The sequence below is a fragment of the Nomascus leucogenys genome, chromosome 23 (genome assembly GCF_006542625.1).
Source record: "Nomascus leucogenys isolate Asia chromosome 23, Asia_NLE_v1, whole genome shotgun sequence".
NCBI classification, from domain to species: Eukaryota; Metazoa; Chordata; class Mammalia; order Primates; family Hylobatidae; genus Nomascus; species Nomascus leucogenys.
Genome location: NC_044403.1, coordinates 30,807,712 through 30,833,948, shown reverse-complemented (window position 1 = coordinate 30,833,948; position 26,237 = coordinate 30,807,712). Strand labels below are relative to the sequence as shown.

Genomic DNA, 26,237 nt, shown 5'->3' with positions numbered 1-26,237 from the left:
AGTCTGGGTGGGGTCCAGTCACAGCTGTCCCTGCACTCATGTTTCTGGACACCCTTGCAAGGGCGGACACCTGCCCTGGGCTCAGGGGAGTGACATCCTCTACTCAGAGGGTTCCGAAGTGGCTCCGGGAGCTCTGCAGGTGACCTTTAACTTCAGGGACTCCTAAATCAGGGACAGCAGAGGGAAGGAGGAAGACAGAGGAGATGCAGGGACTGGTTGCAGGGGGCGGTTCTCACTGAGGGACAGGTGTAAAAGTGAAGCTCAAACTGTGAACTGTGGCCTCGTCTGTGTGCATGGAGGTAAGAGAGCACCAGAAGGTCAGGCTGTGCATAGAATGCTAAGGACATCCTAGCACCGTCTGACATCAGTTACAGCACACAGGGAAGCTGGGGTTGCTTCTGCCCACCTTCTGCCAAACTCACACCCAACACTTCAGGCCACCTTCAGCAGGTATGGCCTATGCCCGGCTTCTCTCATCAGATTTCACGGCTCCGAAAGCCTTCGCTTTCCAGCTCCCGTGGCGTGACCACAACACTCCCGGGTGAGGAAGGCCCACACAGAGCACCGGAGCCCTGGCCCCTCCTGCCAGGCTGGCTACTGGCAGGCAGATGAATGCACGGGTGATGGAGAGGAAGTGCAGGCGCCAGGGTTCATGGGAAGACAGCTCAAAGAAGATCCCCTCCTCCTGTCCTCCTTCTCCCAACCCACCTCCCTCTCATCAAACCTGGACACACAGGGCCCTATGAACACTTGGACAAGGGAGGGAGAGCCCTGCCCAAAGGCAGCCAGCTCCTCCCTTCTCAGCAGGAGTCGGTGATGGTCAGATGACATCTGCTGAGCATGGCCTTGTTGTGGGAGCCCTTTTAAAGTAGATTAATGAGCTTTTCATCCCAAATTTGGCCAGATAGCTTGTGTCTACTATTAACAGGTGGAGGTAAGCATGCCACTGCTTTTGGACATAGAGCAACTCAGAAGAAAGCTGACCACTGCACAGTTGCATTCCCAGCCTCCTTTGTTAGCACAGGGACTGAGTTCTGCCCAGTGAGAGGTGAATTCTGGGTTCTGGCCAGAGTCCCTGCAAGTTTCCTTCACAGGGGTGAAGTATCCCCCTTCCCCTTCCACAGCCTGATGCTTAAGTGTGGTTTCAGTTGACTCACGTTCCACCAGTCTCCTGAGCACGAGCATGAGGGCCACATCCCTGGGACGGCAAAGGGGGCGGCAGGGAGGAGCCTGGGTCCCTGATGACCAGACCACAGAGCTCGTTGTCAGCTCTGGGCTTTGTTTACCCAAGGGGGACATTCACTTCTATCTTATTTAAGCCACTCTTTTCGGGTCTCTCTGGAGCCCAGCCTGATACATCATCACTGAAGCAGGTGGCTGCCTATGTGATGGGGATTTGAGAAATGGCAGAAAGGTCTCCCTTCCCCAAAAAGGTCCCATCTGAAGCTCTCCCTTTGATATTCATTCTTTTGTGCAAGTCATTGCTGCCTGCAGTCCTTTGAAAATGCAGGGACCCAGGAAGGGAGAACATGTGTTCCAGCTGTGGGATGGTGGATTCTTGGTCTGACCCCTTTCTCCCCCGGGTGGGTGGGAGGGAGGGATGATGAGGGAGGCGAGGACTGTGGGGGAGGAGGGAGGAACAACTTCGGAGCAGGGACCCTGTCCGTGGAGAGCACCCCAGGCAGGTCTGCTGGGGGTCTAAGGCAGCATATGGGCAGTGGTCCCATTAGTGGGCCGAGGGCTGTCACGAAAAGAGAAGGAAAAGCATGGAAAAGCGGCTTCATTCACCCCTTCTTAACGTTCCCTAAGGAGGTGCTAGGCCCACCTCTTTCCTGACCCAGGAAGTCACTTCTTGCTCCCTGGGGTCCCTAACTCTGAGGTGGGCTTCTCGAGCTGGGAGCTGCGGCCAGCCTCACCTTGCTGTCCATGTAGGCCTCTGTCCAGATGATGTCGTGGTCGTGGTTGATGACCATGGGGCGGCTGAGCACGTGCAGGTATTCCATCACGTTCTCCTGGGTGTCCGCCAGCGTTGAGATCTGCGTGTAGTAGCCTGCGGTGGGGAAGGGCCACGTGGGTGTGGAAGGCAGGGCTTCCCTGGGAACCCCTCGCCAGGGCCTGCCCCCTCCCCAGCTGCAGATGGCTCATAGCCGACTCCTCTCTGGAAACTGGCCCAGGGAGCAGGGAGCTACTTCCCCACAGTTGTGTCCTTTACCCAGGGGCAGCCGCAGGCCAGTGGGAGGCCAAGGCTCACCCTTCCTCACCCTGGAAGATCTCTGAGGGGCTGTCCCACCCAGAGCTCCGCAAAGGAGCAGCAGGGCCTGATGCAATGGTGTTGGGGGTCAGCCTCTCCCTCTCCCAGCCCCGCCCTCCCCACTTCCTCACAGGAGCACCTCATAAGAGTGCCCTGTAAGCTTTCTTCGGTCACTCTTAGGCCTCTTCAGGGAACCCAATCAGAGGCAGAGATTTCTGCCTCTCCGCTCCTCCTTCCTCTGGTCCTTGTCCTTGCTCAGGTTGTGGGGCGGGTGTTACAGCCTATTCCCTGGAGCCATGGTGACACTCCAAAGCGCAGATGGCACAGAAGGCTGTGAATGGCCTCTCCGCTCTCCTGGCCCCCACCTCCCACCGTGTCCATCCCCCTCGCCAGTGAGATGCAGCACCACCTCTCTGCTCCCAGCAGCTCTCAGACCCTTTCAGCACGCTGTTCCCTCTCTCTGGAACACCCTTCCAGTTGCCCCACTGACTTGGAGAGTGCCTCCCCCACGGCCCCCAGCACCCTGAACAGTCTGTGTCTCTCCACCATCAAAGCACATTTCAGGCTGTATCGTGGGTGGTGGTTTACTCGTATGTCTCCCTGCTGGACAATACCAAGAGGCAGACTGACCCTGAGTCCATCCTGATCCCTCTTGGTCCCCCGGTGCCTGGAAATGGTGCCAGGTGCATAGTGGATGCTCAGTGAATTTTTGTTGAATCAATGGGGTCTGGTCAGAGATAGATGAGGACCATTCACACACAAAACATTATTCCAGGGAAAACAGTGACCCTCTGCTTTTTGTCTGGGAGCAGAACCAGAGTCCATGGCTTAATTTGCCAAAAGAAAGAATGGGGGCAGGATGGAGACAGAGCTGACATTGTCTCACCTTGCTTTTTCCAAATACAAAGGAGGGACTGAAGCTGCTGTTCTTGACGTAGCGCTGCTCCTCTTAGGGGCCCATGGGGAAGCCTGTGCTCAGCACCTCCAGGGCTGGGTAACCCTGTCTCCCGCGCTCAGGTGCAGGTGGGAAGGCACCTGCCGGCCCGGCACTCACCTTTGTTGTTGCATGCAATCCACTTCATGCGGTCAGCAAAAGACACTTCTCTCCCAATGAGGTAAGTGAAAACTCGGACCTAACCCACAAGACACAGATGCACTCAGCAGCAAAATTCCTGGCCATAAGTCATGTTAACATTGTTTGTGTGAGTCTTGGATGTTGGGCCCAGTGCTTCTCAGTCTTTGGGTTCTCCAATTTCACCTGCTGAGGCCCAGGCAGCAACGCAACTTGCCCAGGGCCATGGGGACTGCGGGTAGGTGCAAGGCTGAGATTTACAGCCTGGCAGTTCTGATGTCCCCAAACCATATTCTGGTCCCTCACCCCAAACCTCCTACATCAGGCCTCTGTGTCTCGGGTTGCCATAATTTTGGAACACCCAATTAAAACGTATCTGAAAGTAAGAATGGCTCTAATAGGAAAGCAGATTTGAATGGGGGCCATCCTTTTAGGGGCCCTGCTGGTGATCCCATCCATGGCAGCAGAAGCTTTTTTCTCCCTGGACACCCGTGGGAGGGTCACCTTACAGTCTGGCCAGTTATACTTCTCAAACACCGGCTCGTAGTCCTCCACGGCGCCGTCGCTGATGAGCATGATGGCCTGGTTGCAGAGGCTTCCTTGCTTGGCCTCTTGGAACTGTGTAGGGAAGAGAAGTGCCCATGACCACAGGCCAAGCCTGCCCCCCTCCGCCTGCCGCCTTCCTCCCAGTCCTCCCCTCCCAGGCCTCATTACAGTGGGCACCTGCTTCAGGATCTGGAAGGCTTCTCTCAGGGCTTGGTCCACGACTCCCACACCTTTGACCATCAACTCCTCCACCAGCAGTTTGAAATGCTGTCATGGGTGAGATATTAGAGAAGCATCGGGGTTGAGTGGGCCAGTGGAGCTTCATGTTTGGTGTTAACTTAGGAGGCTGTTTACGGACATCCAGAAGGACATGATTGCAGGGCCTGTGTCTCCATGATGCAGCTAAGTTCATGGACTGGTCCTCTATAATAGGTGTTTCTCAAATGTCCCCAAGATAAACTGAGAGAGGGTGAATGACTTGGTACACACCCATGGCCACTATTGGTGGGAAATGCCAAGTGTGAAGCTGAGTACAGGGGGAGGACAGTCCTGGGATGGAGGCAGGGTAACCTCGGCTCCCAGAAAACAGCCCACAGCCCACCGCCCAGGGGTGCGCACTTCACAGCAGAAAGTGTGGAGGTGTCCAGGGCAGAGGCCTGGCTTCAAGAGGAACTCAAACCCCAACTCCTCCGTCACAGAGGGAGGAATCTATGATGTGCAAAAGCTCTCTTTAAAAAATTATTGCCATGTCCTCTCCTCCTTGGTCTTTTACCAGAGAAAAGGACGACGCTCAATGAAGTTTAAATTTATCCTCCTTTCAGGGAAGCTTCTCATGAAAACTGACATAATGGAAAGGCCCAGGTGGGAGGCAAAAGGGGAAATTGAGTCCTATATAATCCCCAGGGTGAAAAACCAGTCCTGAATAAGGAAGGTTCCCTTTGGTATGAGGTCTCTATCTGCTCACTGTTTGCTCTGATAAGCAACAGTGTGTTTACAAGGTGGTTCCCTGGATTGTTTGCATGGGTAACGTGCTCTGCTTTCATTCCAGGTACTATGGGAATAAGCAAAAGGGGCCACAGAAACAACTGCCCACCATCCAGACAAGAGCAGGGGCTTGGAAGTCTCAGGCCACAGTGGACACTCACCTCTCGATTGTCTCGGTCCGCCTGGACAAGGATCCCTTTAAAACAAGGCTCGATGTAATGGACGTAGTCATTGTACTGCAGTTGCAGTGAGTTGAGGGGAGGTGGGAAGAGAATAAACAGCATCAGGTTGCAAAGTCCAGGCCCAGCAAAGACACTCACGCAGGTCACTGGGTGGTCAGGGGTTGTGGGTCACCTTGGTATCTGTGTATGATTTCTAGAGCAAGTGAGAGCTATTCTAGAACAGGAAGGCACATTTACCGCAATGATATTAACAAAGTCATTCTCCCCCAGGGTGTCCAAGATGGTGGTGATGGTGTGCTTGGCAATAGTCATCCTCAGCCCCTTCATACTGCCGCTCACGTCCACCAAAATCACTATGTCCTTGGGAGAAGTAGCAGCTTGAATGTACCTGAAGGACGAAAGGGAAAGATGGGAAAACCAAAGCCAGAACCAATACCTGACCAAGGGGTCTGCAGTTATTTCTCTTCAGACGCTGGCTCGAGCCCACCCAAAGTTCAGGGCAACCCATCTATGCCAGGTTTTACATGTTTCATAACCACTCGACACGGTGCGGAAGCCATCTGGGGTGGCAGTGATTGGGGATGTGCCCATCTAACAGGCCAGGTGGAGGTAACCCTTGTTCCTTTTGATTTAGACCAACCAGGGTCCCTGAGGGGCTGGCAGCAGAAAGGGAGAGAGCTGGGTTTCAGATTCTGTTACAAACTTGCCAAAAAAGGGGTGTTGAAGGAGAGGAGAGCTTAACAAAAGGTTGATGTGGAGACAGCTCAGTGTCCTGGAAGGAGGTTTAGGTTGGGAAAGACAAATATGATCAGTCCTGGAGCAAGGCAGTTGTAGAGGGAAGGGAGGAACGCTGGCCCTTTTCCTGCTCTTGTGTCGGGTTAGGGTTCTACACACCCAAGGCCCTTGAGTGGTGGTGGGAGAGGGGGTGGGAGTGGAGGAGGACAAGGCAAAACCCAAAAGCTATGAGATAAATACCCAGGCCGCAGACCTTTCCCCTATGAGCTCTTACCAGCCGCGGTTTCGGCAGTCAAAAGTAATGACTCCATTCTCATCAGGTGTCCATTTTATACCTGGGAGAATAAAGACCCGTTCTTTTACTAGCTTGGTGAGGCCACCCCAGATCCCCTGGCTGGGTGTGGACCCCCAGGATGGCCATGATCCCCAGGGCAGAACAGCTTTGGAGCTAGGGAACAGGGTGGGGACCACTGGGACATGCCCTGTAGACTGAGACAAGCTGGCAAGGAGACATCTACCAGCCAAACTGCCCAGATGCAGAGCTGGGGGTAATTTCACAGGCAGGTCCACATAGGTGGTGCCTGGGACTCATTTGTAAGGCAAAACCTCATATCAAATAGTGGAGGCAGAAGCTTTGGAGAAGTGTGACTTTTAACATCCATTACCATCCAGCAAAATGTGGACAAAATGTTGAAAGAGGCAAGTGCTCTGACTTCTAACCCACTTGCCTCTAGGTGTTAAGCTCATTAGCACTCAGGATCCTGCCTATTGGCTGGGATGGGAGAAATGATTTGGCTCTATGACTGTAGGCTCTTTGAGGTCAGGGATTCCTAGAACCCAGCAGAGTATATGCTTAATAAATGTCTGTTACCTGAATGAAAGGACAAATGAATGGATATGAAAGATCTTGGGTTGACCCAGTAGCAGAATGCTGGTGTAGATTTTTATCCTATTCACCTAATAAAAAAGTTTGTATAGATGCACAGAAAACACTGACAAGATCCACAATAGAATCTCGATTTGAAAAGACTATGATTGGGAATAGTGGGTTTAAAATAAGAAGAGTAAAAATAACAAGTGGAATTGCAATATGTTGTGATTGGGAATAGAAAAAATGATTGTAGCAGTATTATGAATGTCTAGAAGCTCCAAGGGCCCTTCCTACTCCACAGTGGTTAGACTTCAGATGACATACACCCTTTGAGGCATTGCTGGCCTCTCAAAGGTAGGAGAGGTTTTCAGAGACCATGCTCTCAAAACCAAACAAATGAGAACAGAGCCCCAGGGGTGAGGCGTATGTGTGGGGTCAGCTACCACCCAAAGCCTTGAAGGTGGGAAGCAGAGCCATGGGAGTGTGGTGTGATGGGAGCTTGAGTACCACTGGTCTGACCTAGTCTTGCAGGCAGTCATGGGAGGTGGGGCTTTCCTGAGGCTGCATTCTTATAGCAACATGGTCATGGGGAATTTGATCCTTAGAACAGCAATGAGGAGGAGAAGCTGAGTCTGAGATTACTGGCTCTTAACCAAAACCTTCGAAGAGGACTTTGGAAGTCCTGGATGAGGGTACCCTCAAGTCCAAGTGGAAACAGAAGCAAATTTTCTTGTGGATTCCCAACTCAGACCCACTGGAATCCGAAGAGGACAAGCAGCATGGCCTCACAAGCAAAGATCGCCAAATACATACGGAGCAGACCCCTACTAGTGAGAGGCAGCAGACTCAAGAGCTACCTCAAGAGCTGGATATAGCTTCTCAAGAATTACAGATGTTGGAATGTCCAAATACCAAACACAAACTAGGTAGGTATGAGAAGAACACACAATACAAAGAACATACAAGAAATGACCAGGAATGAAGAAACAGCCTTGCAAATACGAAGCTTTCAGAGATGAAAAAATGTGTAAGTTAAAAAAAATAAATTAAATGGATAGTGCTTTATTCATGGGTAAAAAGAAAATGCATACATTTGTGTATGTATCCAGAGTTCTACTGAGGCTGGAATGAAAATGTTTAATACACATCTGATTAGAGTCACAGAAAGAGAAAAGGGAGAGCATGGAGGAAAGGTGATGGTTAAAGAGATGATATTGGCAAATATTCTAGAACTGATTAAAAATGCAATTCCACAGATCCAGGAAGCACCGTGTATCCCAAACAGGATGAATAAAAAGATATCCACATATAGACACATAGTAGTGGAACTGCAGAACTTCAAAGGCAAATAAATAAACAAATACCACGAAGGCAGCCAGAAAGCCCACGACACCTACAAAGGAAGAGCAGTTAAACTGGTAGATTTTCCCAACATCAATGAAAGCCAGAAGACAGTGGATAAACAGTTTTAAGATGTTGAGAGAATAGAATTATTGATTTAGAATTGCGTTGTCAGCAAAACTATCATTCAAGAATGAGGATAAAAGGAAACATTTGTAGATAAACACAATCTGAAGCAGTTTATACTGAAGGCCCCACTGTAAAGGAACTTCTGGAGGATTTACTTTAAGAAGAAGGGGAATGATATGGGAAAAACATCCTGACATGCATGAGGGAATGGTGAACAAATAAAATGGTAAATATGTCATTAATTCCAAGTAAGTGATGTTTATATAAAATAATAATACTTGTGTGTCTGATTTGTGGGGATGAAAAATTTGAAATATTGACAATAGAATGGAAGTCTAGAATAAAGAGATGGAAGCACAAAAGTTCTAAAGGCCTTTGCTGACTGAGAAGAGAGCAAAAATATCATTTAATTTTAATTTTTTTATTTTTAGAGATGGGATCCTGCTATATTGCCCAGGATGGTCCTGAACTCCTGGGCAAGGGAACCGCCTGCCTCAGCCCCCCACCCTCCAGTAGCTGGAACTATAGGTGCAAACCAGGTTGCCAGCTTAATTTTAAAATGTTATTGTATTAAATATGCTTGATAAGATTTCAGGGGTAATTACTGAAAGAATAAAAACAAGGGGACAAGTTCTAAACTGCTAGAGAGAAAAAAGTTATATTGGGGAAATTTATTTTTAAAATGTTAAGTATTTGAAAAGGAAAAAAGGAGAAAAAGCAAATATAAAAACACCAGGACAAGTAAAAATTTTAAAAATAAGATAATAGACTTCAAGATGGCTGACTAGAGGCATCTGGTACTTTCCTCCTCCACAAAGAAGGACAAAAATAGCAGGTAGATAGATAATCACACTTGGAATAGATCATCCAAGAGAGAACATAGGAATTCAACAGACAAGTGACAGGTAACACCTAAAGCAAGGAAGGAGACGGAAGCAAGTCACCCTGCTTGGCCAGGATTGGCTGGGAGCCTCTCCAGGCTCCTCAATGCAATGAAAGGATAAGTGAGAGACGCCCAGAAGTCCACATTCCCACCATGGATTCCTGCAATCCTAGCCGCAGAAGAGCCTCTAGAGTCTTGTAGGCCTTAAGACTAACATAGGGAGCTGCCTGGAGCCTGGATGAGGGCATTGCTCCAGAGAGGGAGCTCACACTGGATCTCATACACCCCCAAATCCCTCAGCAGCTGCAGCACAGCACGATATCGAGAGTCCAGACTCCACCAGACTGCATCCTGCCTGGGGGCCCAACAGCTTCTGGATCTTCATATCCCTGGAGACCCACTGACATTTCCTTCCCACAGCCGCCACCATTGCTGGATGCTGCCACCAGCGTTGAAGCATGAGCTATTGGCAATAACCCCACTGCCCTTGGCAGTGAAATCACCACAAATTTTCATGCACCCTGAAGACAAAATCCTCCATGTACAGCCATTGCACTGTGGGCTGCTGCCAACAGGGCTGAAATACGAGTGAAGCAAGCATTCGTCAGCCGCCTGCATCTGGCTGCTGCCACTGAAAGCAACCTCACCCTCCCCAACAGCAGGGCTGCAGCACAGCCAATGCTGCCCCAACCCAAGCATTCCACCAGGGGCCAAGGGATCACCCCACCCTTGCCTACCACAGCTAGTGTCTGCATGCACCAGCAGAGGGCATGGGGACAGGTCTACCTGACCTGGCTCTGTGTTCCCCCCACCCAGTGCCAGTATCCTGTCTGGGGCCTGAGAACTGCCCAGCCCACTCCATCACCATTGGCACCTGAGAACTTCTCCCAGGGTCCTGAGTTCAGGGCCACTCAATCTCCTGCTACCACCATAGGTCGCACCCACCCTTACATGCCACCCACAGGCCTGGGGACTGAACTGCCCAGCTCATTGCAGCCACTGCCAAGAGCAGCACAGACCACTTAGGAGGCAAGGGTTGCCCCACCACTGCTAATGATTGCATCACCTTTGCCACACCCACTTCTCTGGGGACTGAAATCCTGCCCACCAGCCTGGCCCACCACTACTGCTACTGTCCCCTGAGCAAGCCACTTGGAGGCCCAAGAATTGGCCTTTCTGGACCCACTAACACCAGTGCCAGTATACACCTCCCTGGGACCCAAGGACATGCATGCTTGGCCCACTGCCACAACTGGGGCCCAAGGACAGGATCACCTGGCATCCTTGTCCCCAGAAAAACTTCACCACAGCCTCCACTAACAATGCCACCCTAAGCCACTGAGGAAATCACAGACACCACAGATGCTGTTTATAGCTGAAGAAATCATATGGAGACTACACTACTGCATGCGTCTAAGATCAAAGTCAAAATGTCCTACCCAACCAACACCATAGACATAGCTTTAGGAAAAAGTCCTCCCATATAAAAGCAAATTTTAAAAATGGGAAGATGCAACTATTACACCAGATGCACAGATATCAATGTAAGGACACAAGAAATATGAAAAAGCAAGGAAATATGATACCTCCAAAGAACACAATAATTCTTCAGCAACAGATTCCAATAAAAAAATTTATATAATACCAGACAATGAATTTAAAATAATATTAAAGAAGCTCAGTGAGATACAAGAGAATACAGAAAAGCAATGCAAAGAAATAAAAAACTCAGGATATGAATAAGAAATTTGCTAAGAAGATAGATATCATTACAAAGAACCAAACAGAAATTCTGAAACTGAAGAATTCATTAAATGAAATACAAAATACATTTGTAAACATTAACAATAGACTAGATCGAGCAGAAGAAAGAATTTCAGAACTTGAAGACAGGTCTTTTGAAATAGACAAAAATTTTCTTTAAAAAAAGAATAAACAAAGCCTATGTGACATATAGGACATCATTAAGTGGCCAAATGTTCACATTTTTCGTGTCCCATAAGGCAAAAGAAACAAAAAGGATGGAAAGCCTATTTCACAAAATACTAGCTGGAAACTTTCCAAGTCTAGCAAGCAATTATGACATCAGGATACAGGAAGCTCATAGATCCCCAAACAGATATAATTCAAAAAGGTCTTCTTCACAGTACATTGTAGTCAAACTGTAAAAAGTTAAGGACAAAGACAGAATTCTAAAAACAGCAAGGGAAAATTGTCTAGTTGCTTACAAGGGAACTTCCATGAGACTAGCAGTGGATTTCTCAGCAGAAACCTTACAGATCAGGAGAGAATGAGATGATATATTCAAATTTCTTGGAAAAGGAAAAAAAACTACTAGTCAAGGATACTATATCCAGCAAAGTTATCCCTTATAAACAAAGGAGAAATAAAGTATTTCCCAGATAAGCAAAAGCTGAGGGAATTCATCACCACTAGACCTGCTCTCCAAGAAATTCTTGAATTGTCCTGAAAAAGAAAGGACAATGTCTACCATCATGAAAACACACGAAAGTATAAAATTCACTGGCAGAGCAAACACAAATAAGGAAGAGAAAGGACTCAAATGTTACCACTACACAAAACTACCAAACCACAATGGTAGTAGGAACAAAGAATATCCAAAATAGCCAGAAATCAATTAATACAATGACAAGAATAGCTCTCACATATTGATAATAACCTTGAATGTAAACAGATTAAACTTTCCATTTAAAAGGTATAGACTGGCTGAATGGTTTTAAAAAAATGAACCAACTATATGCTGCCTACAAGAAACTCATCTTACCGTAAAGACATATACAGAATGAAACGGAAGAAAAAAGATATTCCACGCAAACAGAAACCAAAAGCAAACAGGAGCAGCTATACTTATATCAGATAAAACAAATTTTAAGTCAAAAACAGATATAGAAAAAAGAGATGAAGGAAGTCATTATATAATGACAAAGGGATCAAGTTAGCAAGAGTATACAGCAATTCTAAACCTATGTGCACCCAACACTGGAACACCCAGATATATGTGGCAAATATTATTAGATCTAAAGGGATAGATAGATTCCAATACAATAACAGTTGGAACGTAAACACCCCACTCTCAGCATTATGTAGATAATTTAGACAGAAAATTAACAAAAAGATTGGATTTAAACTGCACATTTGACTAAATGGGCCTAGGCATTTACTGAACATTTTATCTGACAGCCACAGAATGCACATTATTCTCGCCAGCGCATGAAACATTCTCCAGGACAGGTCATATATTAAGACACAAAACAAGTCTCAGTAAATTAATCCCGGCACTTTGGGAGGCTGAAGCAGGTGGATCACGGGGTCAGGAGTTCAAGATCAGCCTGGCCAAGATGGGGAAACCCCATCTCTACTAAAAATACAAAAAAAATTAGCCAGGCATGGTGGTGGGCGCCTGTAATCCCAGCTACTCGGGAGACTGAAGCAGAGAATTGCTTAAACCCAGGAGGCAGAGGATGCAGTGAGCAGAGATCACACCACTGCACTCCAGCCTAGGTGACAGAGCAAAACTCCATCTCAAAAAAATATATAATAATAATAATTGAAATCATTTTTAGTATCTTCTCAGACTACAATAGAATAAAACTAGAAATCAATAACAAGAGAAATTTTAGAAACCATTCAAATACACGAAAATTAAGCAATATGCACCTGAATGACCAATGGGTCAAGGACAAAATTAAGGAGGAAATTTAAAACTTACTTGAAACAAATGAAAATTGAAAAACAATATATCAAAACTTGTGGGATACAGTAAAAGCAGTATAAAGAGAGTTTGTAGCAATAAGTGCTTACATCAAATAGTAGAAAGATTTCTAACAATCTAATAATACACCTTAAGGAAATATAAAAGCAAGAACAAACCAAACCTAAAATTAATGAATGGAAAAAATAATAAATACCAGAACAGAAACAAACTAGAGACTAAAAAATTACAAAGGACCAAGAAAATGAAAAGTTGATTTTTAAAAAAGATAAAATCAATAAACTGCTATCTAGACTAACCAGGAACAAAGAGAGAGGACCCAAATGAACAAAATCAGAAATGAAAAAAGGATACATTACAATGAATACCACAGAAATACAGACCATTATAAGCAACTATACACTAAGACAAACTGGAAAACCTAGAGGAAATGGATAAATTCCTGGACACATGCAAGCTACCAAGATTGAACTGAAATAAATAGAAAACCTAAACAGACCAATAACACATAATAAAATTGAACCAGTAATAAAAAGCCTCCCAACAAAGGAAAATCTAGGACCAGACAGACTCACTGCCAAATTGTAACAAACTTTCAAAGAACTAACACCAATTATCTTCAAGTTATTCCAAAATATTGAAGAGGGTAGAATTCTCCCTAACTCATTCTGTGATGCCAGCATTACTCTAATATCAAAACCAGCTAAAGACACAGCAACAACAAAAGAAAACTACAGGCCAGTATCTCTGATGACTATAGATGCAAAAAATCCTCAACAAAATACTAGCAAGCCAAATCCAACAGCACATCAAAAATATAATATGCCATGATTAAGTGGGATTTATACTAGGGAGGCAAGGATGGTTCAACATATGCAAATCAATAAAACTAATATATGACATCAAAAGAACGAAAGACAATAACCATATAATCATCTTCATAGATGAAGAAAAAGCACTTAATAAAATTCAGCATTGCTTCATGATTAGAAGCTCGCAGCAAACTAGGCATAGAAGGAAAATACCTCAACATAATAAAGGCCATATATGACAAACCCACAGGTAATATCATACTGAATGGGTAAAAGCTGAAAGCCTTTCCTCTAAGAACTGGAACGAAAAAAAGATGCCCACTTTCACCACTCCTATTCAACATAGTATTGTAAGTCCTTGCCAGAGCAATCAGGCAAGAGAAAGAAATAAAAAGCATCCAAATTGGAAAAGAGGAAGTCAAAGTATTCTTTTCTGCAGATGACATAATCTTGTATCTAGGAAAACCTAAAGACTCCACCAAAAAACTCTTAGACATGATAAATGCATTCAGTACAGTTACAGGATATAAAATCAATATACAAAAATCAGTAGTGTTTCTATATACAAATAATGAACTAGCTGAGAAAGAAATCTAGAAGGCAATCTCATTTACAGTAATTACCAAAACACTACCTAGGAATAAATTTAACCAAGAAGGTGAAAGACCTGCACAAGGAAAGCTACAAAACTGATGAAAAAAATTGAAGAGGATACAAATGAAAACATTTTATGTTTATGGACTGGGATAATTAATATCATTAAAATGACCATACTGCCCAAAGCAATCTGCAGATTTAATGCAATGATTATCAAAATATCAAGACCATTTTTCACAAGAGTAGAAAAAAATCATAAAATTCATATGTAACCGAAAAAAAAGTCAGAATAGCTAAAGCAATCCTGAGTAAAAACAAAAACATAAACAAAAACAAAAAACAAAGCTGGAGGCATCACACTGCCTGACTTCAAAGTATGTTTCAAGGCAATAGTAACCCAAACAGCATGATATTGGTATAAAAACAGACACAAAGACCAATGAAACAAAATAGAGAACCCAGAAATAAATCCATATATTTACAGCCAGCTAATGTTCTTTTTAAAAATTAATTACTTAATTAATTAGTTTTTAGAGGTAGGGCCTTGCTCTGCCACCCAGGCTGGAGTGCAATGGTGTGCAAGACTCACTGCAGTCTTGAACTCCTGGGCTCACGCAATCCTCCCACCTCAGCCTTCTAAATAGCTAGGACTATAGCCATGTCCCACCACACCTGGTTACATTTTTAAATTTTTTGTAGAGATAGGGGGTCTCACTATGTTGCCCAGGCTGGCCTCAAACTCATGGCCTCGCATGATCCTCCCACCTTGATCTCCTAAAGTGATGAGATTACAAGTGTGAGCCACCATGCCTGGCCTCAAGCCAGCTAATTTTCAACAAAGGCACCAAGAACATACAACAAGAAAAGAACAATCTGTTCCATAAATGGTGCTGGGAAAATTGGATTTCCATATGCAGAAGAATAAAACTGGATCCCTATCTCTCATGATTTACAAAAATCAACTCAAAATGGATTAAAGACTTAAATGTAAGTCCCCAAACTATAAAGCTACTAGAAGAAAACGTAGGGGAAATACTTAAGAACATTGGTCTCTACAGAAATTTTATGGATAAGACCTCAAAAGCACAGCCAACAAAAACAAAATAAACAAATGGGACTCTATTAAGCTAAAAAGCTTCTGCACAGCAAAGGAAACAATCTACAATGAAGAGACAACCTGTTGAATGAGAGAATTATTTGCAAACTATTCATCTGACAAGGGACTAATATCCAGACTATCTAAGAAACTCAAACAACTCAACAGTAAAAACAAAACAAATAATCCCATTGAAATGTGGGCAAAAGACATGAATAGACATTTCTCAAAAGAAGACATACAAATGGCCAATAGATATATGAAAAAATGCTCAATATCACGAATCACAAGGGAAGTGCAAATCAATACGACAAAGATATATCATCTCATCCCAGTGAGAATAGCTACTAGTAAACACACACACACACACACACATACACACACACAAAACAGATGCTAGCAAGGATGCAGAGACAAACTCATATGCCATTGGTGGGAATGTAAATTAGTATAGCCACTATGGAAAACAATATGGTGATTTCTCAAAAAACTAAAAATAGAACTACCATATGATGCCACTACCTAGAATTTATCCAAAGGGAAATAAATCTGTTTATCAAAGGTATACCTGCACTGGCATCTTTATCACAGCACTATTCACAATAGCAAAGATACAAAATCAATCTAAGTGTCCATCAAAAGATGAATAAAGGAGATGTAGTATATACACACGATGGAATATTTGGCCGCCAAAAAAATGAAATGCCATTTGCAGCAACATGGCTGAACTGGAGGTTGTTAAGTGAAACAAGCCAGGCGCAGAAAAACAAACACTGGGCCGGGAGTGGTGGCTCTTGCTTGTAATTGAAGCACTTTGGAAGGCTGAGGCAGGAGGATCACTTGAGGCCACGAGTTCAAGACAAGCACTACGTGTTCTCGTTCATATGTGGGAGCTAAAAAAGTTGATCTTATGGGGGTAGAGAGTAGAATGACAGATACCAGAGTCTGAGAAATGTGTGTGGGTGCGTGGGGGAGGAATAAAGAGGAAGGTTAGTGGGCACGAACATACAATTAAATAGAAGGAATGAGCTCTAATATTTGATAGCAGAGTAGGGTGACTATAGTTAGCACTGTATTGTATATTTCACAATAGTTAGAAGAGAGGACTTGAAATGTTCCCAACACATAGAAATGATAAATACTCCAGGTGATGGACACCCCCAAATACTCTGACTTGATCATTACACATTCTATGCATGTAACAAAATATTACATATTCTCATAAATATGTACAAGTATTATGTATCAGTAAAAATAAGATGACAGCACATTCTAATATACCAATGTTCACAATAAATGTAAATATGCTTAACTTGCTAACTAGTAAAAGAGATTGCCAGTTTGGATAAAATTTAAAAGCTATAAACTATTTTCAACAGATATGGCTAAAATGACAGAAAGTTTGAAAATAAAGGGATAGAGGAAAAAGTATATATCAGGTAAATACTAACCATGAGCATGCTGGTGTCACTCTATGACTATCAGACAAAAGACACATTAAAATAAAAAGTGTTGTAAGAGTTAATAAGGATCAAGCAAATATAAAATCAGCAAAGATACAGAAAATTTAAGCAATACAGTTAACAAGCTTGATCTAATGGCATGTATAGAAGTTTTCATCCAACAATGAGAGTACACATATTCTTCTCAAGCACATATGGAATATTTACAAAACTTGATGTCATACTCGGCCATTAAAATAAATTTAAATTAATTTCACATAGTATATGCACCAAATTCTTGGACCACAAAGCAACTGAGTTAAACATTTAGAATAAAAAGGTAAATATAAATATTTATCTACATTCCCATATTTGTAAATTTAAAAACACTTTTAAATAACTGAAATATTGAAGAAATCACAGAGAAATTTCAAAATATTTAGAAGCAAATGATAATTAAAACATTACCTCTATACCAAAACTACAGGCAACAAAAGAAAAAAATAGATAGATTGGACATCAAAATTAAAAACCTGTATGTATCAAAGGCTACAGTCAACAGAGTGAAAAGGCAACCCATAGAATGGGAGCAAATATTTGTAAATCATCAACCCGACAAGAGGTTAATATTCAGAATATATAAAGAACTCCTATGACTCAACAACAACAACAACAACAACACCTGATTTCAAAATGAGCCAAGAACTTGAACAGATATTTCTCAAAGATGAGCAAATGGCTAATAAGCACATGAAAAGATGTTCAAAGTCATTAATCATTAAGGGCATGCAAATCAAAGTTGCCATGAGATACTACCTCACACCCATTACGATGGCTACTACCAGGAATACTAAAAAAAAAACTAAACAAAAAGAAAACTCCAGAAAATAACAAGCTGTCAAGGATTTAGAAAAGTTGGAACCCTTGTGACAGAGGCTGCATCATTTTACATTCCCACAACTGTGTGTGTGTGTGTGTGTGTATATGTATGTGTGTGTAGATATATATGTATACACACAAAATGAAATATTATTCAGCCTCAAAACGGAGGGAAATTCTGACATATGCTACAACATGGATGGACCTTAAGGGCATTCTGCTAAGTGAAGTAAGCTCATCACAAAATGACAAATATTGTATGTTTCTACTTATGTGTTGTACATAGAATAGTTAATTTCATAGAGATTGGCATAGAATGAGGGTGCCAGAGGCTGGGGGGAGAAGAGAATGGAGAGTTATTGTTTAATAACTATACTTAATAAGTATAAAGTTTTGCAAGATAAAAAGAATTTTGGAGATGGATGGTGGTGATTGTTGTACAACAATGAGAATGCACTTATTATCAGTGATACTTTTAATAAGTTCACTTAAAATGGTTAAGATAGTAAATTTTCATATTATATATATTTTGCCATAAATAAAAATAAAATTTAAAAACCTCACTACCAATCAAAACCTGTGAGATGCAGCAAAAACAGAGCTTCTAGTAGCATAGTGTAGACTTAACATTTATTTTAGAAATACAGGGAGGCTAAAACTTAAAGCTAAGTGTCTCATTTAAGAAGTCAGGAGGAGGAACAAAATAAACACAAAGAAAGGGAAAGGAGACCATAAGAGCTAAAATAGATGAAACAGAAAATAGAGAAATAGTTAAGAGCAGTCAACAGAGACAAAAGATGATTCCTGACAAGACTAACAAAATAGAGAAATCTATGGGGAATTGAAAAGAAAAAAATGCATAATACTGTAAATTAAAAGGGGACACAATTACAGTTACAGCAGAGATTTAAAAGATGATAATAAGAGAATAATAGATTCATACAAACAAATTTGAAAAGTCAGATAAAATGGATGGATTCTAAATAAAAGTACTTCAAATTTTAAGAAATAGAAAGCAACATTAGCATTACAAGTGATCAATAAATCAAAGCAGTAATTTTATCTTCCCATAAGAAACTTCAGGCCTATATGCTTTATAGATGAAATCTATCAAGCATTTGAGGAAAAGATCATTCTAATCTTATTCAAATACTTCCAAAAACCAGAAAAAGAGGGACTACTTCCAAATATATTCTATAAAGCTAGTATAATTTTGAAAACCTAACAAGGATAGTAAAGGAATGAAAAATTATGGGACCATTTCACTTATAAATATAGAAGCAAGAATCCTAAACAAAATATTAATAAACCAAATCTAGTAATGCATAAAAGGATAATTTACTGTAATCAAGTTAGGTTTCTCATAGGAATGCAAGGATTGGTTAACATTAGAAAATTTAATGGTTAAGAAGGCTGAAGACAATATGCATTTCACAAAAGAGGATATACATACAGCTAATAACATATAAAGAAATGCTCAACTTCATGAGTGTCCAGGGAAATGCAATGCTAGACCACTATGAAATACTATTTTATACTAAAAATTATTAACAAAAAATTTTTTTTTGAGACAAGGTCTTGGTCTGTCATTCAGGCTGGAGTGCAGTGACATGATCACAGCTCCCTGCAGCCTCAGACTCCTGGGCTCAAGTGATCCTCCCACCTCAGTCTCCTGAATAGCACCACAGGTGCACACCACGACTGGCTAATTTTCATTTTTAAAAAATTTTTTGGTGGAGATGAGATCTCACTATGTTGCCCAGGCTGGTCTTGAATTCCTGGGCTGAAGCAATCCTCCTGACTTGGCTTCCCAAAGTGCTGGGATTATAGGCGTGAGTCACTGCACCTGGCCAACAAAAAACTTTTAAGTTTAACAACATTCAGAGTTAGATAAATTGTGCATCAATGGGATCTCTTATTCATTGCTTGTGGGAATATAATTGATGTGAGTATTTTGGAAAACCAATTTGGAATTTTCTTTTCAAAGTCGAATGCCCACATACCTTAGGGCCTAACAATTCCATTCCTAGGTATATACCCAAGAGAAACTTTTGTAATAAGTCTCAGGAGACATGTGTAAGAATGTTCATAATAACACTATTCACAAAAGTAAAAAACAAAGAAGAAAAACAAAAACTGGAAAAAGCCCTGATGGCATCAAGGGGATGGATAAACTGTGATATATTCACCCCAAAGAATATGTGACGACCCATTGAGCACAATGCTCAATGGAAAAGCAAGCTCTAAAAGCCTATACTAAACCAGTTTTATAAACTTCAACAACAACAAACAACAAAAACAAAGCAGAGAGTGGATTCTGGGAAGATGGTGGAGTAGGAAGCACCAGGAATCTATATCCCCACCTGGACAACAACTGCACTGGTATAATCTGTCTGCTGTAATTATTTTGGAACTCTGCAGTCTATTAAAAATTTGCATCTTCCAGGGGAGGTCTTGGATGGTAAATTGCAGTTAATTTATGTTTATTTTAGCTTTTAGCACAGTAGCAGCTACCCATGCCCCAACCCCATGCCGGGCCGGTGTGCATGTGTTCTTGGAGCAGTTTACACAGCTTGTAGGAGCCAGGGTGTCCTTCAAATATTGAGGTTCTATGCTCTGATTGCTGACTGCTGCTTCTGATCACAAAAGTGCAAATAAAGAAGTGTCTGGGCATTGTTGTACTTCCTCCTATTGTTGCAAACCCCTCTTCCTCTGACTGAAGTTATTTTCAGGACATTTAAAGGGCCAGTGATCATTTTCCCCTTCATTTTCTTCTTTTTCTGCTTTTGTGAGCCAGATATTAAAAACTAAAACATTCAGAAACAACTGCATATAAGGAGGAAATTAGAAAGTGACCATGCATACCCAGAATAAGGCTTAGAAAAGACCTGAGAAGACCTTAAGTTTACACCTCAGGCTGAGCCTCAGCACAGAGGCAGCCTACAACAATTTTTAAAAAATAGCAAAAACCAGAAACTCTAGAGAAGGAGGAGAGTATGATTTCCAGAGCTATCATACAAATGTCCAATTCAAATGTAAATTGAAATGTCCACTTTTTAACAAAAAATTTCAAGGCATACAAAAAGGAAAGTGTGACCCATTCAGAGGGAAAAAATAAACCAACAGAAACTATCTCTGAAAAATATCTGATGGTAGATCTACCAAGCAAAGACTTTACAACAACTGTCTTCAAGACATACAAAGAACTAAAGAAAGATGTAGAAAAAGTCAAGAAACAATATATGAATGAAATGAAAATATCAGTAAAGAGATGAGAAATCTAAAAGTAAATTTAAAATTATTCTGGAGCTGAAAATATAGTAACTGAAACTTTAAAATCCACCAGAGGGCTTCAAAGGCATATTTGAGAAGGTGGAAGAGAGAATCAGTGAAACTGAAGATAGGACAATGGAAATCATTGAGTTTAAGGGACAGAAAGGAAAAAGCTTAAAGAAAAGTGAACGGAGTCTAAGAAAACTATAGGAAAACATCAAGCTGACAAACATATGCATTGTGAGAGTCTCAGAAGGAGAAGAGTGACAGAAATTTTGAAGAAATGATGAGAGAACATTTGAAGAAATAATGGCTGAAAACTCCTCAAATTTGATGAAGGACATGAATATAAACATCCAAGTATGAACTCTAAGTAAAATCAACTCAAAGAGATCCACACTGAGGAGACACATTATAATCAAAAGTTCAAAAGGCAAAGATAAAGAGGGAAGCTTAAAAGTTGCAACTGAGAAGGGACTCTTCATATACAGTGGACTATCAATAAAATAATCAGTAGATTTCTCATCAGAAATTTTGCAGGCCAGAGTTGATGGGCTGATATATTCAAAGTGCTAAAAGAGAATTTAAACAAGCTCATCAACCAAGAATCTTCTATCTGGCAAAACTATCTTTCAAAAGTGAGAGAGAAATTAAGACATTCCTAGATTTTAAAATGCTGAAGGAGTTTATTGCTAGTAGACCTGCCCTGTAAGAAATGCTCAAGGGAGTCCTGCAGGGTGAAATGAAAGGACACTAGACAGTAACTTGAAGCCATATTTAAAAAATAAAGGTCTCATAAAGGAAAATACATGAGCAATTATAATAGCTAGTATTATTGTAACACTTATTTTAACTTTACTGCTTGTTTTCTGCAAGATTTAAGAGACTAATACATTTTACGAAGCCAGTACTAGTCTGAAAGCTAGTATTATTGTAACACAAAATTTTGTTTTCTACATAATTTAAGAGACTAATGCATTCAAAAGAATTATTAAGACAGGGAGGGAGAGCAAGATGGCTGAATAGAAGCCTCCACCAGTCGTCTTCCCCAAAAGAACACCAAATTTAACAACAATCTGCACAAACAAAGCATCTTCATAAGAGGCAAAAATCAAATAAGCAAAAACAGTACCTGATTTTAACTTCATATCACTGAAAGAGGCATTGAAGAGGTTATACAAAACAGTCTTGAATTGTTGATGCTACCCATGCCAAACCCCCTTCAGTGGCCACACGGCACAGAGAATCTAAGTTCTTGGGAGAGGGAAGATGCAGTGATTTGTGGGACTTTGCCTTGGAACTCAGTGCTGCCAACCCCAGGCAGAACTCAGATGGTGCCCACAGAGGGAGCCTAGCCAGACAGGAATCGCCCATCCCAGCAGCCAGAACCTGAGTTTTGGCAAGCCTCACCATCATGGGCTAAAAGTGCCCTGGGGTCCTAAATAAACTTGAAAGGCAAATCTAGGCCACAAGGAATGCAACTCGTAGGCAAGTTCTAGTGCTCTGCTGGGCTTGGAGCCAGTGGACTTGGGGGGACACACAACCTAGTGAAAGACCAGCTGGGGCAGCCAAGGGAGTGCTTTGTGTTACTCCACCCTTAACCCCAGGCAGCAGAGCTTGTAGCTCCAAAAGAGACCCCTTCCTTCCACTTGAGAAGACAAGAGGGTAAGGAGCACTTTGTCTTGCAACTTGGATACCAGCTCAGCCACAGTAGGGAAGAGCATTGGGCAGAGTCCTGAGACCCCCTTTCCAGGCCCTAGCTGCTGGATGACATTTCTAGACACACTCTGGTCTACAAGGGAACCTGCTGCATTGAAAGGAAGAGCTCAGTCCTTGGCAAGATTAATCACTGGCTAACCAAAGAGCCCTTGGGCCCTGAATAATCAGCAGTGGTAATCAGGTAGTACACACTGTGGGCCTTGAGTTAGATTCTGAGACATGCTGGCTTCAGGTGTGACCCAGCACATTCACAGCTGTGGTGGCTATGAGGAAAGACTCAGAGAGAAAAGCAGAGGGAAGCATAAAGGGGACTTTGTCTTGCAGCTTAGGCATCAGCTTGGCCACGGTGGGGGCAGAGCAAAAAATGGGCTATTAGAGTCCCTGATTCCAGGCCCTGGGTCTTGGGCAGCACTTCTGGACCTACCCTGGGCTAGAGGGGAGTCCACTGCCTTGAAGGATGAGTCCCACAAACTCACTGAAGAGCCCTTGGGCCTTTAAGTGAATATTGGCAGTAGCCTGGCAGTACCTCCTGTGGGCCTGCGGTGGCGGTGGACATGAGGAGTGACTCTTCTGCCTGGGGAAAGGGTAGGGAAGAGTGGAAGAGACTTTGGTGGTTAGAGTACCAGCTCAGCTGCAGTAGAATAGAGCACCAGGTAGATTTCTAAGGTTTATGACTCCAGGTTCTGGCTCCTGGACTGCATCTATGGGCCTGCCCAGGATCCGGGGGAACTTGCTCTCCTGAAGGGAAGGACACAAGCCTGGCTGGCTTCACCACCTGCTGATCATAGAGCCTTAGGGCCTTGAGTGAGCATAGGCGATAGCCAGGTAGTGGTTACAGTGGGTTTTGGGAGAGACCCTGTTCTGCACTGGTTTCAGGTCTGATCCGGCATATTCCCAGTGATGGTGGATACAGGGATGCTTGCATCACCCCTCCTCCAGCTCCACGCAGCTCAACAGAGACAGAGACAGAGAGAGACTTTGTTTGGGAGAAAGTAAGGGAAGATAACAAATCTCTGCCTGATAATGGAGATAATTCTTTCAGATCTTATCCAAGAACACAAAAATGGTACCTCTACAAGTCTACAAGAACCACAGTGTTACTGGGCTTGAGGTATTCCCTAATGCAGAGACGGCTGTAGTGACCACACACTTAGATTGCAACACCCAAGTCCCTTTGAATACCTAGAAAGCCTCCCCAAGATGGATGGATACAAACATTCATTCTTCACAGCCCAGACTATGAAGATTATAATAAATACCTAACTCTCCAATGCCCAGACACTGAAGAGCATCCACAAGCATCAAGACCATCCAAGAAAACATGATCTCCCCAAACAAATTAAATAAGCCACCAGAGAGCAATCCGAGAGAGAGAGAGAGAGAAAGACAGACAGAGAGAGAGAGAGAGAGGTGACCTTTCAGACAGAGAATTAAAAATAGCTGTTTTGGGAAAACTCAAAAGAAATTAAAGATAACATGGAGAGGAATTCAGAATCCTATCAGATAAATTTAATAAAGAAATTGAAATAATTGAAAAGAATGAAGCAGAAATTTTGAAGTTGAAAAATGCAACTGAGGCGGGGTCTGTGGCTCACACCTGTGATCCCAGCACTTTGAGAGGGTGAGGCGGGCGGATCACTTGAGGTAAGGAGTTCAAGACCGCCTTGGCCAACATGATGAAACCCTGTCTTTACTAAAGAAAATACAAAAATTAGCCAGGTGTGGTGGCATGCACCTGAAGTCCCAGCTACTTGGGAGGCTAAGGCAGGAGAATTGCTTGAACCCAGGTGGCAGAGGTTGCAGTGAGCTGAGACCACACCACTGCACTCCAGCCTGGGCAACACAGTGAGACTCTGTCTAAAAAAAATAAATTAAAAAAAAAAGAGAGAAATGTGACTGGCAAACTGAAGAATGCATCAGAATTTCTTAATAGCAGAATTGACCAAGCAGAAGAAAGAATTAGTGAGCTTGAAGACAGGCTATTTGAAAACATACAGTTAGAGGAGACAAATAGAAAAAAAGATTTTTTAAAATTGTAGCATGCCTACAAGGTTTAGAAGGTAGCCTCAAAAGAGCAAATCTAAGAGTTATTGGCCTTAAAGAGGAGATAGAGAGAGAGAGAGAGAGACAGACTGGGGTAGAAAGTTTATTCAAAAGAATACTAATGGAGAGCTTCCCAAACCCAGAAAAATATATCAATATTCAAGCACAAGAAGGTTACCAAGCAGATAGAACACCAAGCAGATTTAACCCAAAGTTGACTACTTCAAGGCATTTAATAATCGAACTCCCAAAGGTCAAGGATAAAGAAAGGATACTAAAAACATCAGGAGAAAAGAAACAACATAAAATGGAGCTCCAATATGTTTGACAGCTGACTTTTCAATGGAAACCTTACAGTCCGGCAGAGAGTAGCATGACATATTTAAAGTTCTGAAGGAAGAAACAACTTTTACCCTAGAGTAGTATACCCCAAAAAAAAAATCCTTCAAACAAGAAGGAGAAATAAAGACTTCCCAGATAAACAGAAGCTAAGGGATTTCATCAACACCACACCTGTCCTACAATAAATGCTAAAGGAAGTTCTTCAGTCGGAAAGAAAAGGACATTAACGAGCAATAGGAAATCATCTGAAGGTACAAAACTCAATGGTAATGGTAACTACACAGAAAAACACAGACTATTTTAACACTATAATGGTGGTATATAAACCATTAATATCTTAAGTAGAAAAACAAAAAGATAAGCCGATCAAAAATAGTAACTACAACTTTTCAAGACATAGGTCACAAACAGTTAAAAAGCAGAGGGACAAAGTTAAAATGTAAAGTTTTTATTAGTTTTCTTTTTGCTTGTTTGTTAGTTTGTTTGTTTTTAGATTTGTTTGTCATTGGCAAAAACATTTTTAAAAACCTAAAAACAAACAAACAAAAATACACCAAGACTAATGATCTGTTGCCTACAAGAAACACACTTCTACTGTAAAGACACATATAGACTGAAAATAAAGGAATGGAAAAAGATATTCAATGCAACATGAAACCAAAAAAAGAGCAGGAGCAGTTATACTTACATCAGATAAAATAGATTTCAAGACAAAAACTATAAAGAGAGACAAAGAATGTCATTAGATAATGATAAACAGGTTAATTCAGCAAGAGGATATAACAATTGTAAATGTATATGCACCCCACACTGGAGCACCCAGATATATAAAGCTAATATTATTAGAACTAAACAGAGAGATAGACCCCAATACATAACAGCTGGAGACTTCAACACCCCACTTTCAGCATTGGACAAATCATCCAGAGAGAAAATCAACAAAGAAACATCATACTTAATCTGCACTCTGGGCCAAATAGACTTAATTGATATTTACAGAACATTTCCCTCAATGGCTACAGAATACAAATTATTTTCAGCACGTGGATTATTCTCAAGGATAAAGTATATTTAGGCCAGAAAATAAGTCTTAAAACATTTCAAAAATTGAAATAACATAAAGCATTTTCTGCGATCACAATGGAATAAAACTAGAATTCAACAAGAAGAGGAATTTTGAAAACTATACAGAAACATGGAAATTAAACAATATGCTCTAGAATGATCATTCAGTCAATGAAGAGATTAAGAAGGAAATTGAAAAGTTTCTTGAAACAAATGATAATGAAACACAACATACTAAAACC

At 42.1% G+C, this 26,237-nt stretch overlaps 1 protein-coding gene across 1 annotated transcript in view; it reads right to left on the bottom strand.

Moving 5' to 3' along the window:
- Positions 1 to 26,237, bottom strand: part of CACNA2D4 (calcium voltage-gated channel auxiliary subunit alpha2delta 4) — a 131,325-nt gene that overhangs the window by 87,869 nt on the left and 17,219 nt on the right. Inside the window, exons 7-13 of the mRNA XM_030804400.1 lie at positions 6,045 to 6,105; positions 5,273 to 5,423; positions 5,015 to 5,089; positions 4,047 to 4,136; positions 3,828 to 3,941; positions 3,306 to 3,384; positions 1,917 to 2,050 (exon numbers count right to left, since the gene is read on the bottom strand). Coding sequence (XP_030660260.1) covers positions 1,917 to 2,050; positions 3,306 to 3,384; positions 3,828 to 3,941; positions 4,047 to 4,136; positions 5,015 to 5,089; positions 5,273 to 5,423; positions 6,045 to 6,105 — 704 coding nt within the window. The remainder of the gene's footprint in view (positions 1 to 1,916; positions 2,051 to 3,305; positions 3,385 to 3,827; positions 3,942 to 4,046; positions 4,137 to 5,014; positions 5,090 to 5,272; positions 5,424 to 6,044; positions 6,106 to 26,237) is intronic.